A 12,440-nucleotide genomic window follows, 5' to 3' on the forward strand; every position below is an offset into this window, starting at 1 on the left:
TCTCGGTGTCTCTGACCAAAATGTTTCGGCTGACCATGGTAGGGCAGTGTTTTAGTAGATGCCTCATGGTGTGGTGACACATTGACGTTCCTGGACTTGGCATGTAGATCGTGCATCCTGGCCTGGGGGTGGGGGGTGTCCAGTGAGTGCCACCTACAAATTGAATAAAGCTGTTGACTTTAGGCTGTGACTGCTCCTAAACCCAGCAAAAGCTGCCAGGTGCCAAGTGGATCACTGTGTACCCTGAGCTGAGAACAGCTGGCTGTCCTCCCTGGGAAAGACCAGTGGTGGTCCCGGCAGCTCTGCAAATGTGCCTGTTTTCCACCCTCAAGCAAGCCTGGGTTTCCTTGTGGAGACCAGTAGTGGGCAGGTGATGAGATGCCTTAGGAAGAGTCAGCATTTGTGGTGGGGCAGGGCAGGTCCCCTCTGGCTACCTGTGCTTAGAGTCTCTGGGCCCATCTCCCCCTGAGTTTCTGTGGCCTGCAATGAGTCACAGGGAGTGACGTGTGTTGGAGCATAGCTGGGGGCTTTGGGCCAAAGACCAAGTTGTTGGAGTCCAGGGAGGTTTAGCAAGCATCCCTGGGCACCAGGCCAACTTGGAGGTACCGCCCCTGAGCTACTGGGCTCCCCTCTAGGTGCTGCTGGATGAAGCCTCCAGCAGGCAAGAGATTTCTGCAAGTCATAGGCCTGAGAACCTGCCGTTGCCCAGGTCAGCCTCAGTAGGTGCTCCCAAGGGAACCACCCAGACAGGAGGCTGTTGCAGTCGTGTGTTTGCAGATTGCTGGCAGGCCCAGGCCAAGGCTGCCTGGGTCCCCCCAGCCTTTGGTTGGATGAAGGTGGGTGGGCTGGCCCACTTTCTGCTAGAACCATGAGCCCAACACCTGTTCTGCCAGTTCTGCTGTGGTGTAGGCCAGGTCCAGGCTTCTCCCCATTGTGTGGGCCTTGCAGGTTGAGTTGTATTGGGGAGGTTCCTGGGGATCTGGCCTTAGGCCCGAAGCAGCTGTCCAGCAGACCGGCCTAGCCACATGGGGACAGCTGGAAGCCCAGGCTGCCTGCTCCGTGGGGTTATTGACATCCCTTGTATTTGACCCAGGCCATACCATAGGACCACCTAGAGAGCTTTTAAAAGATACTCAAGCTCAGATCCCACCTGGGACCAGATGTATCGGCACTTCCTAAAGTTTCCTAATGGAAACTTTTTTTTCTGACACACAGTGGTTTCAAACACTAGGATTGCGCTCATGGCTCCACAAAGCCCTGCTGCACACTGAGCACAGGGCCTGACATGCAAGGGGCTGAGCCGTTGTGGGGCTTCCCTTGGGTTGGGAGGGCCTGGCTGGGCCCAGGGCTGGCAGCCTCCATACCAGACATGCTGATAAGCTCCTTGTCCCTTCTCCTAGGTCACCTCCGTGAAGCCCCCTCCCCGCTTATGATACATTCCCCCCAGATGCCACACCAGAGTCTGACCCACCAGTCGCCACCCCAGCAAAACGTCCAGCCTAAGAAGCAGGTAAAGGGCAGGGCCGGGCCACAGCCCCCAGGGATGGGTGCAGGCTGGGGCCAGGGGCGCCCATCCACCTCACCAGCTGCCATGGCTGTGCCGTCCCAGGAGCTACGTGCAGCCTCCGTGGTCCAGCCCCAGCCCCTGGTGGTGGTGAAGGAGGAGAAGATCCACTCACCCATCATCCGCAGTGAGCCCTTCAGCCCCTCGTTGCGGCCGGAACCCCCCAAGCACCCAGAGAGCATCAAGGCCCCCGTCCACCTGCCCCAGCGTGAGTGCCCTCTCCAATCCCAGCTGAGGTTGAGGCCCCCAGGCCTGTACTGGATGTGAGCCTCCTGTGGGCCGGTCAACCGTGCCCCACTGAGGTGGGTTGGGCCCAGGCCCATGGGCTATTTCTGTTCCAGGGCCTGAGATGAAGCCCGTGGATGTTGGGAGGCCTGTGATTCGGCCCCCTGAGCAGAATGCACCCCCACCAGGGGCCCCTGACAAGGACAAACAGAAACAGGAGCCGAAGACGCCAGTTGCACCCAAAAAGGTAGGAGCAGTGGACCCATGAGTGCCCCTCACCCCCACCCCAAGGAGGTGCCTTGGCAGGTGTGTCCTCAGACTTTGGGCCTCTCTGGAGGAGTCCAGATGCAGCAGGATCCCTCACTGGCTCCCTGGTCTCTCTGCCTCGCAGGACCTAAAAATCAAGAATATGGGCTCCTGGGCTAGCCTGGTGCAGAAGCATCCCACCACCCCGTCCTCCACAGCCAAGTCATCAAGTGACAGCTTCGAGCAGTTCCGCCGGGCGGCCCGGGAGAAGGAGGAACGCGAGAAGGCACTGAAGGCGCAGGCTGAGCATGCAGAGAAGGAGAAGGAGCGGCTCCGGCAGGAGCGCATGAGGTGGGCGCGGGCTCTGGGCAGGTTGTGGGGCTCCCAGGGCTTGCACTCGTCCCCACGTGACACGGAGCCCTGCTCTGCTCAGGAGCCGAGAGGATGAGGATGCGCTAGAGCAGGCCCGGCGAGCCCACGAGGAGGCACGCCGGCGCCAGGAGCAGCAGCAGCAGCAGCAGCGACAGGAGCAGCAGCAGCAGCAGCAGCAGCAACAGGCAGCTGCTGTAGCCGCTGCCGCCACCCCCCAGGCCCGGAGCTCCCAGCCCCAGTCCATGCTGGACCAGCAGAGGGAGCTGGCCCGAAAGCAGGAGCAAGAGCGAAGGCGCCGGGAAGCGGTGAGCTGGGGGACTCTGGTGGGCACTGCTGGGCACAGATCCACCCCTGGAGGAGTTGAGAAAGGGGACCCTGAACCTGGAGGGGGCAGGGAGGCTCTCTTCCCAAGAGGTGGGGTGCAAGCAGAGAGCCATTGGGTGGGTACTCAGGGCAGAGCTCCTTCTTATCTGCGCCACGCTGGCCTCTGGGCCTCAGAGGTGCTCTGGCCCAGTGCAGGGGAGGTTCTGGGGTGTGGGCCCTGAGGGAATAGCCCATGCTGGAGGCCAGGGGTGAGGGTTTGGGAGCCACAGCAAGGGCAGGACACCGAGTTTCACTTCCTCCCACTCTCCTCTCTCCTCCAGATGGCAGCTACCATTGACATGAATTTCCAGAGTGATCTATTGTCAATATTTGAAGAAAATCTTTTCTGAGAGCACCTAGGTGACTTCTGACTTTGATTTCCTGGCAAAACGTTGACTCTCCATAGTGTTAGGGGCATCAGTGGAGGCAGTAGCAGTGGCAAGGGGGTAACTCCGGGCCTGGCTCTCCTGCATGCTATGCCTGGGGCAGGCCTGATGGGCAGCTGAGGACTGCAGAGCCTATCTGCCTTACAGCCAGCCGGACGTCCCGCCACCACCCCCACAGGACGTCGGCTCAGAGCACGCCTCGCCACGAGCAAGTGCCGGCCAGACCCAAGCCCCAAGTCCCCGCGTGTGGGGCAGAGGCCCTTCTCTCTGCCAAATGTCTACACAGTATACACAGGACATCGTTGCTGCCGCCACCGTGACTGGTTTACTGTCCCCAAGAACGTGACGTTTGTGACGTCCTGCCCGCCGGGAGTCCTCCACACCCCAGCTGCCCCTGCCCACACCCAGGAGACTAGGGCAGGCCTGCAAGAGCTGGAGGTGGCGAGGGCGCTGGCCCACCCCCTTGCTGGCACTGACTTTGCCTTGAACAGACCCCACCCCTCCCTTCCTCTCCCCCCACAAGCCTTTAATCGAGAGCCGCTCTCTGTAAGTGTTCGCTTGTGCAAAAGGGAATAGTGCCGTGGAGGTGTGTGTGTGTCCATGGCAATCTGGAGCGAGGTGACTGTCACACGCGCGTGTGTGGGCCGGCCTCGCCCGGCGAGTGAGGCCACCAACCAAAGTCAGTTCCTTCCCACCTGTGTTTCTGTTCTTTTTTTTTTTTTTCTATATATATATTTTTTGTTGGATTCTATTTTATTTTTAATTCTCTCTTCTCCTCCAGACACAATGGCACTGCTTATCTCCGAAATGGTGTGATTGTCTCCTCATTGAGCGGCGGCTGCCACCGCGCTGTGGGTAGTGTGTGACCGTGGCTGTACTGTGTAGTGAAACATAGTTGGCATATCTTTGTTTGAAGTTTGTTGGTGACTCCACCAAACTGGTGTAAAAAAACTCAAAAAAAAAAACCCACAAAAAAAACAAAACATACAAAACACACAAAAAAACTGCCTATATTTTACTCAGTTTCAAACTTTACTAGTCTATTTTTAATTATAAAACCAGAAAGCCACGTTTTCTTTTCTTTTTTTTTCTCCCCGCCATTCGTTGGCTGCTTCTTTGTTTTTTAACGTCAAATCTGTTTCTGAGTTGTTGTTGTTGTGGTTTTTTTTTTTTTTTTTTTTTTTTTTTTTTTTTTTTTTTTTTTTTTTACCAGGAGAGGAAGGGCCAGGGGACGTGGTGGGCGCAAGGGGCCAGGGGCCACAGGCCACAGACTGAGGCAGAAGCTCCCCGCCTGGCGCTTGGCCCTACCAACCGGCTGCCCCTTCCCCCCGCTTTTTTTTTAATTTTATAATTGGAGCCCTTGGTGAGGTTCCATGTGCCATGAGAACCCACTCTACACCATGACGCTGGTGCCTCAGTGTTGGCCAAACTCTGGAGTCACTGACTGGTTTGACTTTCATACGGTGAATATGCATTTGGTCTGTACTGATCATGGAATAAACACATCTCTCTTTTTTAATGCTGGCGTCTCCCTGACATTTCTTTGTGAACCACCTGTTGCCTAGGCTAGGCCCAGGCGCCCCCCACACCACCTCTATACAAGATCTAGTGACGGGGGACCATGTGTCCTGTCCCTAGTGTCCCTGGGCAGGAGCTGACCCCTATAAGCTGAAGCTGTGTCAGGGAGCCCAAGTACCCATTCTTCCTGTGGACCCTGGCCTAGGTTGGTGGCATCTTCCAGCAGAACCTGGTCAAACGCCAGACAGTGTTCTTCCCCTTTGCCCTTCCTCCATCCTGGTCCCCCACTCAGCCAGAGGACTTGAGCCACTTCTCCTACCTTGCCTGCCTCTGCTGAACTCCTCCTTTCATTTAAGCTCAGGGTTAACCAGTTATTCTTAGATAAGTGTACATCCCCCAAAATAGGATCCTCGCCCCCCACACCCCCAAGCACGCACACACACCCATTCCTCCCTGAGAAAGCTTGCCAGGTGGACACGCTGCCAGTCTGCCTGTGTACCCATTTGTACACACACACCGCAGCCACAGGGCAAAGGCAGTACCCAAGAGCGGCCCCCAGGATGTAGGATGAAAGTATGTGATTTATACGTCTGCAAAGACACAAAGTGACTGAAACATTTCGAGCACTGTTTATTAACCCACATCCCACTTTATGTTTTTCAACCAGAAAGACCCTGTATCTTGTGTTTGGAATCTGCCAAACCTCTCAGCTAATGGTGTAGTTCAGGCATTCAGCCAGAGACCTGCCCCACTCCTGCTACGCAATCCTGCCCCCTTTCCCTCCCACAGCACTTCCTCATAAACCACTGTGCTGGTTCAAGTGTGACTTATATTTTGGTTCCTTGGGGTTTCTTCCATCTCATCCCACCCCCTCATTTTTGTTCCGTGTTTTGTTCAGAAACTTCCCCAGACCAAGTCTGACTGTTTAGCTGGAGAAATGGTTTTGTCTGCACCTTCCTTCAAAAGATTTAATTCTGCTATGGCCCTTTCCACACCTCCCTGATGGGTGTTTCTCTTAACTGGGTTGTAATTAGAACTTGGATCTACTATTTAATTTCTCTGGCCATTTCCCAGTCTCTCCCACAGTACTAGAAATCTTAGTTCTATACAAGAGTAAGAGGTGTGTACAAGCCCATACTGTACTGTATGCACGGATCGCTTGGCCAATAATTATGTCAGTGAATCTGAGACTTGTATTAAACACCTTAGACATTTGTAGAAGGGAATTCGTAGACTTTTCACTTATATACTAAAGTTTTTTTTTTTTGTGCAGTTCTCATTGCAAAAATAAACATTTGTACTGAATATAAAATTATCATCCTGTGACTACTGCTGTCTTTTTGCTTAAGGGTAGAGATTGGGTGGGGTGGGGTGGGGCAGTAGCAGGAATATAGGAGTCAGTGTTCTGTAGCAGAAGAAGGGAGGTCCACAGACACCCACCAGCCATGGCTGGTAAATGCAGCCAGGTTAGAGGACTCAGGGATACCGGGATCATCAAGTGGTTGGAGAACTGATTTGATGGAAAACGTAAATGAAATCAAGGCCATGATACAGGCTAATCATGCAAGAAAAGGTGGGTGATAAATGCAAGGCAAACAAACGTCTGTGCAATATAGACGTCTCTTCGGCTCTGAGATGCATTGTTAATGAAGCAGAACCACATAAACCACTATTTCCCTTTAAATAGGGACCTATGGACTTACTTATGGTCCCAGGACAAGTATAATGTTTAGCAGCCTTGAAAATACAAAGGTAAGGTTAACAGTGGTAGGTGTAAGGGAAGATGGGAGGTGATAAAAATGGGGTAAAGTTAGAGGAAACCAATAGGAAAACTAACCATGGATACAGCTCCTGCAGTGGTGGTGACAATGAGATAGTCAATGCCCCAAATTGGTAATCAAGAAATAGCCACATAAGCACATTTAGAGATAGCTAAATGTGCGAAAGAAGAAAGCGAAAATCGTTCCAGTGGCTGCCTCCGGTCGGAAGGAAAGATGGAGCCGAAGACTGCTGCTTTTCTCAACTCCTGGACTGCTGCTGAGCCAGCTGTTAGGCTTTAGGCAAATGACACTAAGTCATTTGCCGAATATCAGACTCTTGGTCTATAATACAGGAAGGTAATAATAGTACCTACACTTAATAGGGTTGTTATAAGGGTTAAATGATGAGCGACCTTGAAGTGTTCAGGATCTTGGGAGGAAGGTTGCGAAACTGGAGGAGGAAGAAGCTGCCCTGCTCGCCCAGTCTTGCTCTGCTTCCTCTTTCGCCCAGAGCCCCAGTGATTCGACCAGCCCCGTTCTCCGGCGGCCGGGGCGGGCCCTGCCCTCTAGGTGTTGGTCTCCCCGCCTTCTTTGGTCGCCACTGGCTGAGCCTCGACCTCAACAACTGCGGATTGGGTCCCGGGCGGGACCTGTCGCCTGCACATCAATGACCGCCATTGTCCAATCACAGCTGTGCAGGGGCGGGCCGACGCGTCCGCTGGACCAACTGGAGGCCGGCGTGGGGTAGAGGCAGCGGGACCACCGTTGGAACCAGGGCTTGGTGAAGGTGCTGCTAGGTCTCTCGGAGCCAGACCGAGGGGAGGGTCGCGCGCTCCAGGGCGGGGAGCCACCAGAGGGGGGGTGGCGACAGGGGCTCCCGAGGCCTCCTTTGGCCGCGGCGACCGCCCGAGTCTCCCTCTTAACCCCAGGCACGGCACTGCCTGGCACCCCTTTCCGCTTCCGGGCCCACCTGACCCGCCATATTAGTTCCGACTCCGCCCCTCCGTCTCATTGGCCCGTGTCCAGGCCGACTCGCGGCTCATTGGTCCAGCTCTCGCACCCAAGTCATCCAGGCTCAGCCTCGGGCCTTCTTCGCCCAACGTTAGGGCCGCCTTCTCTAGGCTCCACCCTCATTCCCACCCTCCTAAGCCACGCCCCTAGCCCATACAACGCTCCTAGGCCTAGTTGGGCCCGCCTTTCCAGCTGGTAGGCCGCACCTACCCTGCATTGCCCCGCCCCTTTGCGCTAGGCTCCGCCCATTTCACCCACTGCGCCCCCTGTCTCCCGTTCGTGCAGGACCTGAGCTCCCTCTAGACTTTAGACCCCACCCACACACCCAACTCGGGAGTCCTACTAGGCCCGGTCCCTTTCTTAAGCCCCGCCCAAGCCTTTCTAGGTCCCGCCCACAGTCCTAGCCCCTAGCATCCCTTCTCCCCAAGGCTCCACCCCAACCACCCGAGTCTGGTCCTCGCAGGCTCCACCCCCGCACCTCAAGCCTTGCTCCCTGTCACTGTCGCGCCTGTGTGTTTACCTAGCCCTTAGGTGAGTCGTGCGCGGTGGCGGTTTCGGTCTGAGCCGCCCGCCTCTTCTCTCGGTGTGTTCTTCAAGCCCCGACAGCACGGGGGAGCCCCAGACCAAAGGCGGCGGGGTCCCCAGCCCGGATCCCGCCTCGCTGCTGCTGCCCGCGTCCCCCGCCCATACCCCAGACGGCAACGCGGTTGTCCCAGGACGCGACGACATGCCCGAGCTGGTGGTGACGGCGCTGCTGGCGCCGTCGCGCCTCACTCTGAAGCTGCTTCGTGCCTTCATGTGGAGCCTCGTGTTCTCGGCGGCGCTGGTGGCCGCAGCTGTCTATGGCTGCATCGCCCTCACGCACGTGCTGTGCCGGCCCCGACGCGGCTGCTGCGGGCGCCCCCGGCGTACCCCACCCGCCTGCTTGAGCGACCCCACGCTGGGCGAGCACTGCTTCCTGACTCTCAGGGTGAGCATGCGGGGTCGCCACCGGGCTTTCGAGGATCAAAGAGCCTGTGTGGGGCCGGTGCGGGGGTGGCAAACGGTTGAATACAAGTCTGGGTGCGCACGTGGCCTGGGGGAAGAGGGGTATTCAAGCCCGGGGAAGAGGAGATTCCCAAGTCTCAGACTGTGCCTTCCCCCAGAGTTCGGGCCTGCGTCTGCACTATGTCTCCGCTGGACGGGGCAACGGGCCCCTCATGCTGTTTCTGCATGGCTTCCCGGAGAACTGGTATGTCTGAGGCCCAGAGGCCAGGGACCCTCAGGGCTAGCGGGGAGGTGAAGCCCGGACCACCAGGGCACCAAGGAGGCAGGGACAAGGGCTGGGCAGACTGGGCGTGCAAAGTATATAGGGTCTAGATAGGGCGCTCCGGGACAGGGGTCTACATGAAGACAGATGGGGACAGGAGGCCCTGAAGGGATGGGATGAAGAAGTATCCATGTTGAGGCTGCCCTGGATCCAAGGTGCAGCCCACCTGCTGCGGTTCCCTTCTGGGAAGTTCAGGGCAGGAAGGTGGGGTGGCCCAGGGCCCCTGCTGGGTGTAGGGCAGAGGTGTATTCTGGGGACCCTGACTCAACCTCCCTCCCTGGACCACCTGACAGGTTCTCCTGGCGCTACCAGCTCCGGGAGTTCCAGAGCCGCTTCCATGTGGTGGCTGTGGACCTGCGGGGATACGGCTCCTCTGATGCACCAAGGGATGTGGACTGTTACACCATCGACCTGCTGATGGCAGACATCCAGGATGTCATTCTGGGCCTGGGTGGGGATGTGCCCCCATCCCAGCCCTGGTGTCCATCACCCCTGCCTCACCTCTACCTGGCATCTCACTTACACTAGTTCCTCTCACCCCACCCAGGTTACTCCAAGTGCATCCTTGTGGCCCATGACTGGGGTGCACTCCTAGCCTGGAATTTCTCCATCTACTACCCATCCCTGGTGGAGCGGATGGCAGTGGTCAGCGCTGCCCCCATGTCGGTGTACCAAGGTGTGTAGGGGAGTCCGGGATGCTGGGATGTGCCTGTGTGAAGGGGTGTGTGTCTGTGCCGGCACTTCTCTGTCCAGTCAACACTCCAGGGGCTGGGGACACAGTGGGGAACCTGGGTCTCTTCCCCCGTGGTGCTCCCAACCTACAATCAGTGACAATACAGTGCTTACATTTTTGTGAGCACTTACGGGTTACAATTGCTTTGACAAGGAGCCTGCATAGAGTAACCTACGCAAGCATCCTGAGCTATGAAAGTGTTATTATCCCCATGGTCCAGATGGGGAAGCAGAGGGGAGAGAGGTTAATTTGCTTTCTTCTGGTAGGGAAGACATAGATAGCTAAGCAACTACAATAGCATGAGATGCCATCTCTGGCTACCCACTGTCCATCACATCACCTGATTTGAATTCCCAGAGTTGTAGTCATAGCTGTATGATCTTTCTCTTTCTTTCTTTTTTCTTTTTTTTTTTTTTTTGGTGGTGGTGTTTCTTTTCTGTCTCCGTCTCCAGCTTCCTGAGGGCAAGGGAGTTTTGTCTGTTCCATTCACTGCTGTGTCTCCAGAGTCTAGAACAGGGCCTGGTACACAGTAGGTGCTCAATAAGTGTTTGCTGAATGAAGCAGGGGAAATGCATCCAGGCCTGGGTGGGGGAAGCACGCCAGTGGCTGTGGGGGCTCCCGGGAGCTGTGGAGGAAAGTGCCCCCATTCTGTGGGTACAGTGACCACTTGTCAGAGAGGCAAGCTGGTGCCTGGGCCAAGAGGAGCGTCGAGTGTCCTCACAGGCTCAGGCCGGTAGCAGTGGCATTCCTGAGTGTTGGCATATCTGTGTGCATGACCTGGGTGTGGGTAGAGTGCAGAGGTGTGGGGCCACCCGAGAGCCAGGCCTCATGCCTGCCTTCCCCTCCCCCCAGACTACTCTTTGCACCACATGGGCCAGTTCTTCCGTTCCAACTACATGTTCCTGTTCCAGCTTCCCTGGCTGCCCGAGAAGTTGCTGTCCATGTCTGACTTCCAGGTGCAGTATGGTGAAGGCCCAGGGCTGGGTGGAGGGTCGTGGGTGGGACTGAAGGCAGCATCCTGCTGTGTGCCCAGATCCTGAAGACCACCCTCACCCACCACAAGAGGGGCATCCCACACTTGACCCCCAACGAGCTCGAGGCCTTCCTTTATGGCTTCTCACAGCCTGGTGGCCTCACTGGGCCCCTCAACTACTACCGAAACCTCTTCAGGTAAGGCCAGACCCAGGGCAGAAGCTCAGGAGAGTTCTGGGGGTGCGGGTGGGGGCAGCCGTCCTTCTGCCTGTCTGTCTGTCTTGATCACAGGACCTTTCCCCTGGAGCCCCAGGAGCTGGCCACACCCACCCTGCTGCTGTGGGGGGAGAAGGACCCCTATTTTGAGCAGGGGCTGGTGGGGGCCATCAGCAGCCGTTTTGTGCCAGGCCGGCTGGAAGCCCACATCCTGCCAGGCGTGGGGCACTGGATCCCCAGAGCAACCCTGAGGAAATGCACCAGTACATGTGGGCCTTCTTGCAAGACCTGCTGGACTAGTGGCGCTCGCTCACTGACCTGCATGCACCCGGGCATTCTCACAATGTATTTACATGGGTGAACATCTGATGCACACAGGTGTGGAACTCCTAGATTGCACACAAGTGCGTCTGTGGGTGCCCTCAGGCACGCCATCCCCATATGCTCACACACAGTCATGAGTGTATGCATGTGTGAGCAAGCACTTTGACCCCAGGAACCAAGTATGCCTCTCTGTGGAGCTGGATGCTGAGTGTCCTATCTCTCCCCTCCATGAGGCCCCGCTCTTCTCGCCAAGGGCAGTGCCCAGAGTTGCATAGACCATGAACTCTGACCTGGCTTCCACCTCCAGTCTGAGTCTTCAGCTAAATACCGCTCTGTCCAATATAGTACTGGTAGCCGTGACTGGTTATGTCAATTTAAATGCCAATTAATTAAAATTAAATACGATGAAAAATTCAGTTCCTCAGTCACACTAGCCATATTTCAAGGGCTGAATTGAATCAGAGTAGAAAGTTCTATTGGACAGCGCTGGTGAGGGTATTCCTAGCTTAAGAGTAGGGGGCTGGCTCCTGACACCTCACCAAGGGAGGACCCTCATGGGCAGGCAGGTGGATGTCCAGACTCCTCTCCAGCCAGGCCCTGAGCAGCTCCCATGATCTCCCTCCTGGTCATGACTCCAGGCCTTATGAGGTCAAGTTCTCTAGCCACTGCCTGGGAAAGATCCCTGGAAAAACAGCTCTCGGGTCTGTTAGGATATGTGAGATTCTGGACTCGGCACAGGAAGGGACCAGCTCCCTGAATAGCCATCTGGGGTCTGAGGCCTGTCTCTCCAGTTCCTGGAATCCTCTGTTCCAAATTAACCATAGTTGCTGCTGATTCTTTCTGGGGACTCCTGGCTCCAGCCTCCAAGTGAGGGCCATACAAGCCGAAGGTGAACCACCCAGCCCCAGGCTGGTCACAGCAGTAACTTCTATCTCCCTAGCATTTTCCTGGCCTCTGGGAACACTGTCATGACTTGCAGCAGCGTGATAAATCAGTCTGGGGACCCAGCAGACCTCAGAAATACATTCTCTTATCTCTGGGATGGGTCTGTCTGGCCAAAGCCTGCCTGCTGGTCACCCCCTCTGTACTCCCTTGTCCCCAACGTAACATCCTTTCACTCATCTTATGTGTCAGGAGCTGTTCTAGGCCCTAAGGATAGGGTGCGAACAAGGACACAGCCCCCATTCTGGAATTAACTGAGAAGAGGCAGAGAGAGCTATGCAGGTGTGTGATGGGGCCCAGGAAAGGCTTCCCTACCTGGGGGACAGACCTTTCAGGGAGTGGGAAGCAGTAAATAGGAAGGTCAGAGGCTGGAATAAGCTTGGGCTACTGGAGTAACAGCGTGGAGATTAGTGCCTGCTGGAGCAGAGCGAGGGGCGGCGTGTGGAAGAAGAGGCCACAGCCAGACCGCTAGGGGCTTCGAAGAGTTTGGATTTGATTC

General features: G+C 56.2%; 2 protein-coding genes across 3 annotated transcripts in view; both read left to right on the top strand.

Annotated features, from left to right (window-relative positions):
* Positions 1-3,120, top strand: part of BRD4 (bromodomain containing 4) — a gene marked incomplete at both ends in the record, with an annotated part of 33,653 nt that extends 30,533 nt beyond the window's left edge. The window contains 6 exons of one of the 2 annotated variants that reach the window (XM_079703212.1): positions 1,401-1,510; positions 1,610-1,772; positions 1,906-2,036; positions 2,181-2,386; positions 2,469-2,712; positions 3,052-3,120. In XM_079703212.1, the coding sequence (XP_079559338.1) occupies positions 1,401-1,510; positions 1,610-1,772; positions 1,906-2,036; positions 2,181-2,386; positions 2,469-2,712; positions 3,052-3,120 (923 nt within the window). Of the gene's footprint in view, positions 1-1,400; positions 1,773-1,905; positions 2,037-2,180; positions 2,387-2,468; positions 2,713-3,051 lie in introns of both variants that reach the window. The other variant, XM_079703211.1, reaches the window with a different exon arrangement.
* Positions 3,121-8,172: 5,052 nt separating this feature from the next.
* Positions 8,173-10,975, top strand: EPHX3 (epoxide hydrolase 3; the record flags this gene model as incomplete). Its single annotated transcript, XM_079703232.1, is given in 8 exon segments — positions 8,173-8,415; positions 8,591-8,676; positions 9,048-9,205; positions 9,302-9,430; positions 10,340-10,443; positions 10,521-10,657; positions 10,751-10,905; positions 10,908-10,975. Coding segments are annotated over 8 exon segments (1,080 nt in total).
* Positions 10,976-12,440: the final 1,465 nt, after the last annotated feature.

Source organism: Hyperoodon ampullatus (genome assembly GCF_949752795.1).
Source record: "Hyperoodon ampullatus genome assembly, chromosome: 4".
Classification (NCBI taxonomy): Eukaryota; Metazoa; Chordata; class Mammalia; order Artiodactyla; family Ziphiidae; genus Hyperoodon; species Hyperoodon ampullatus.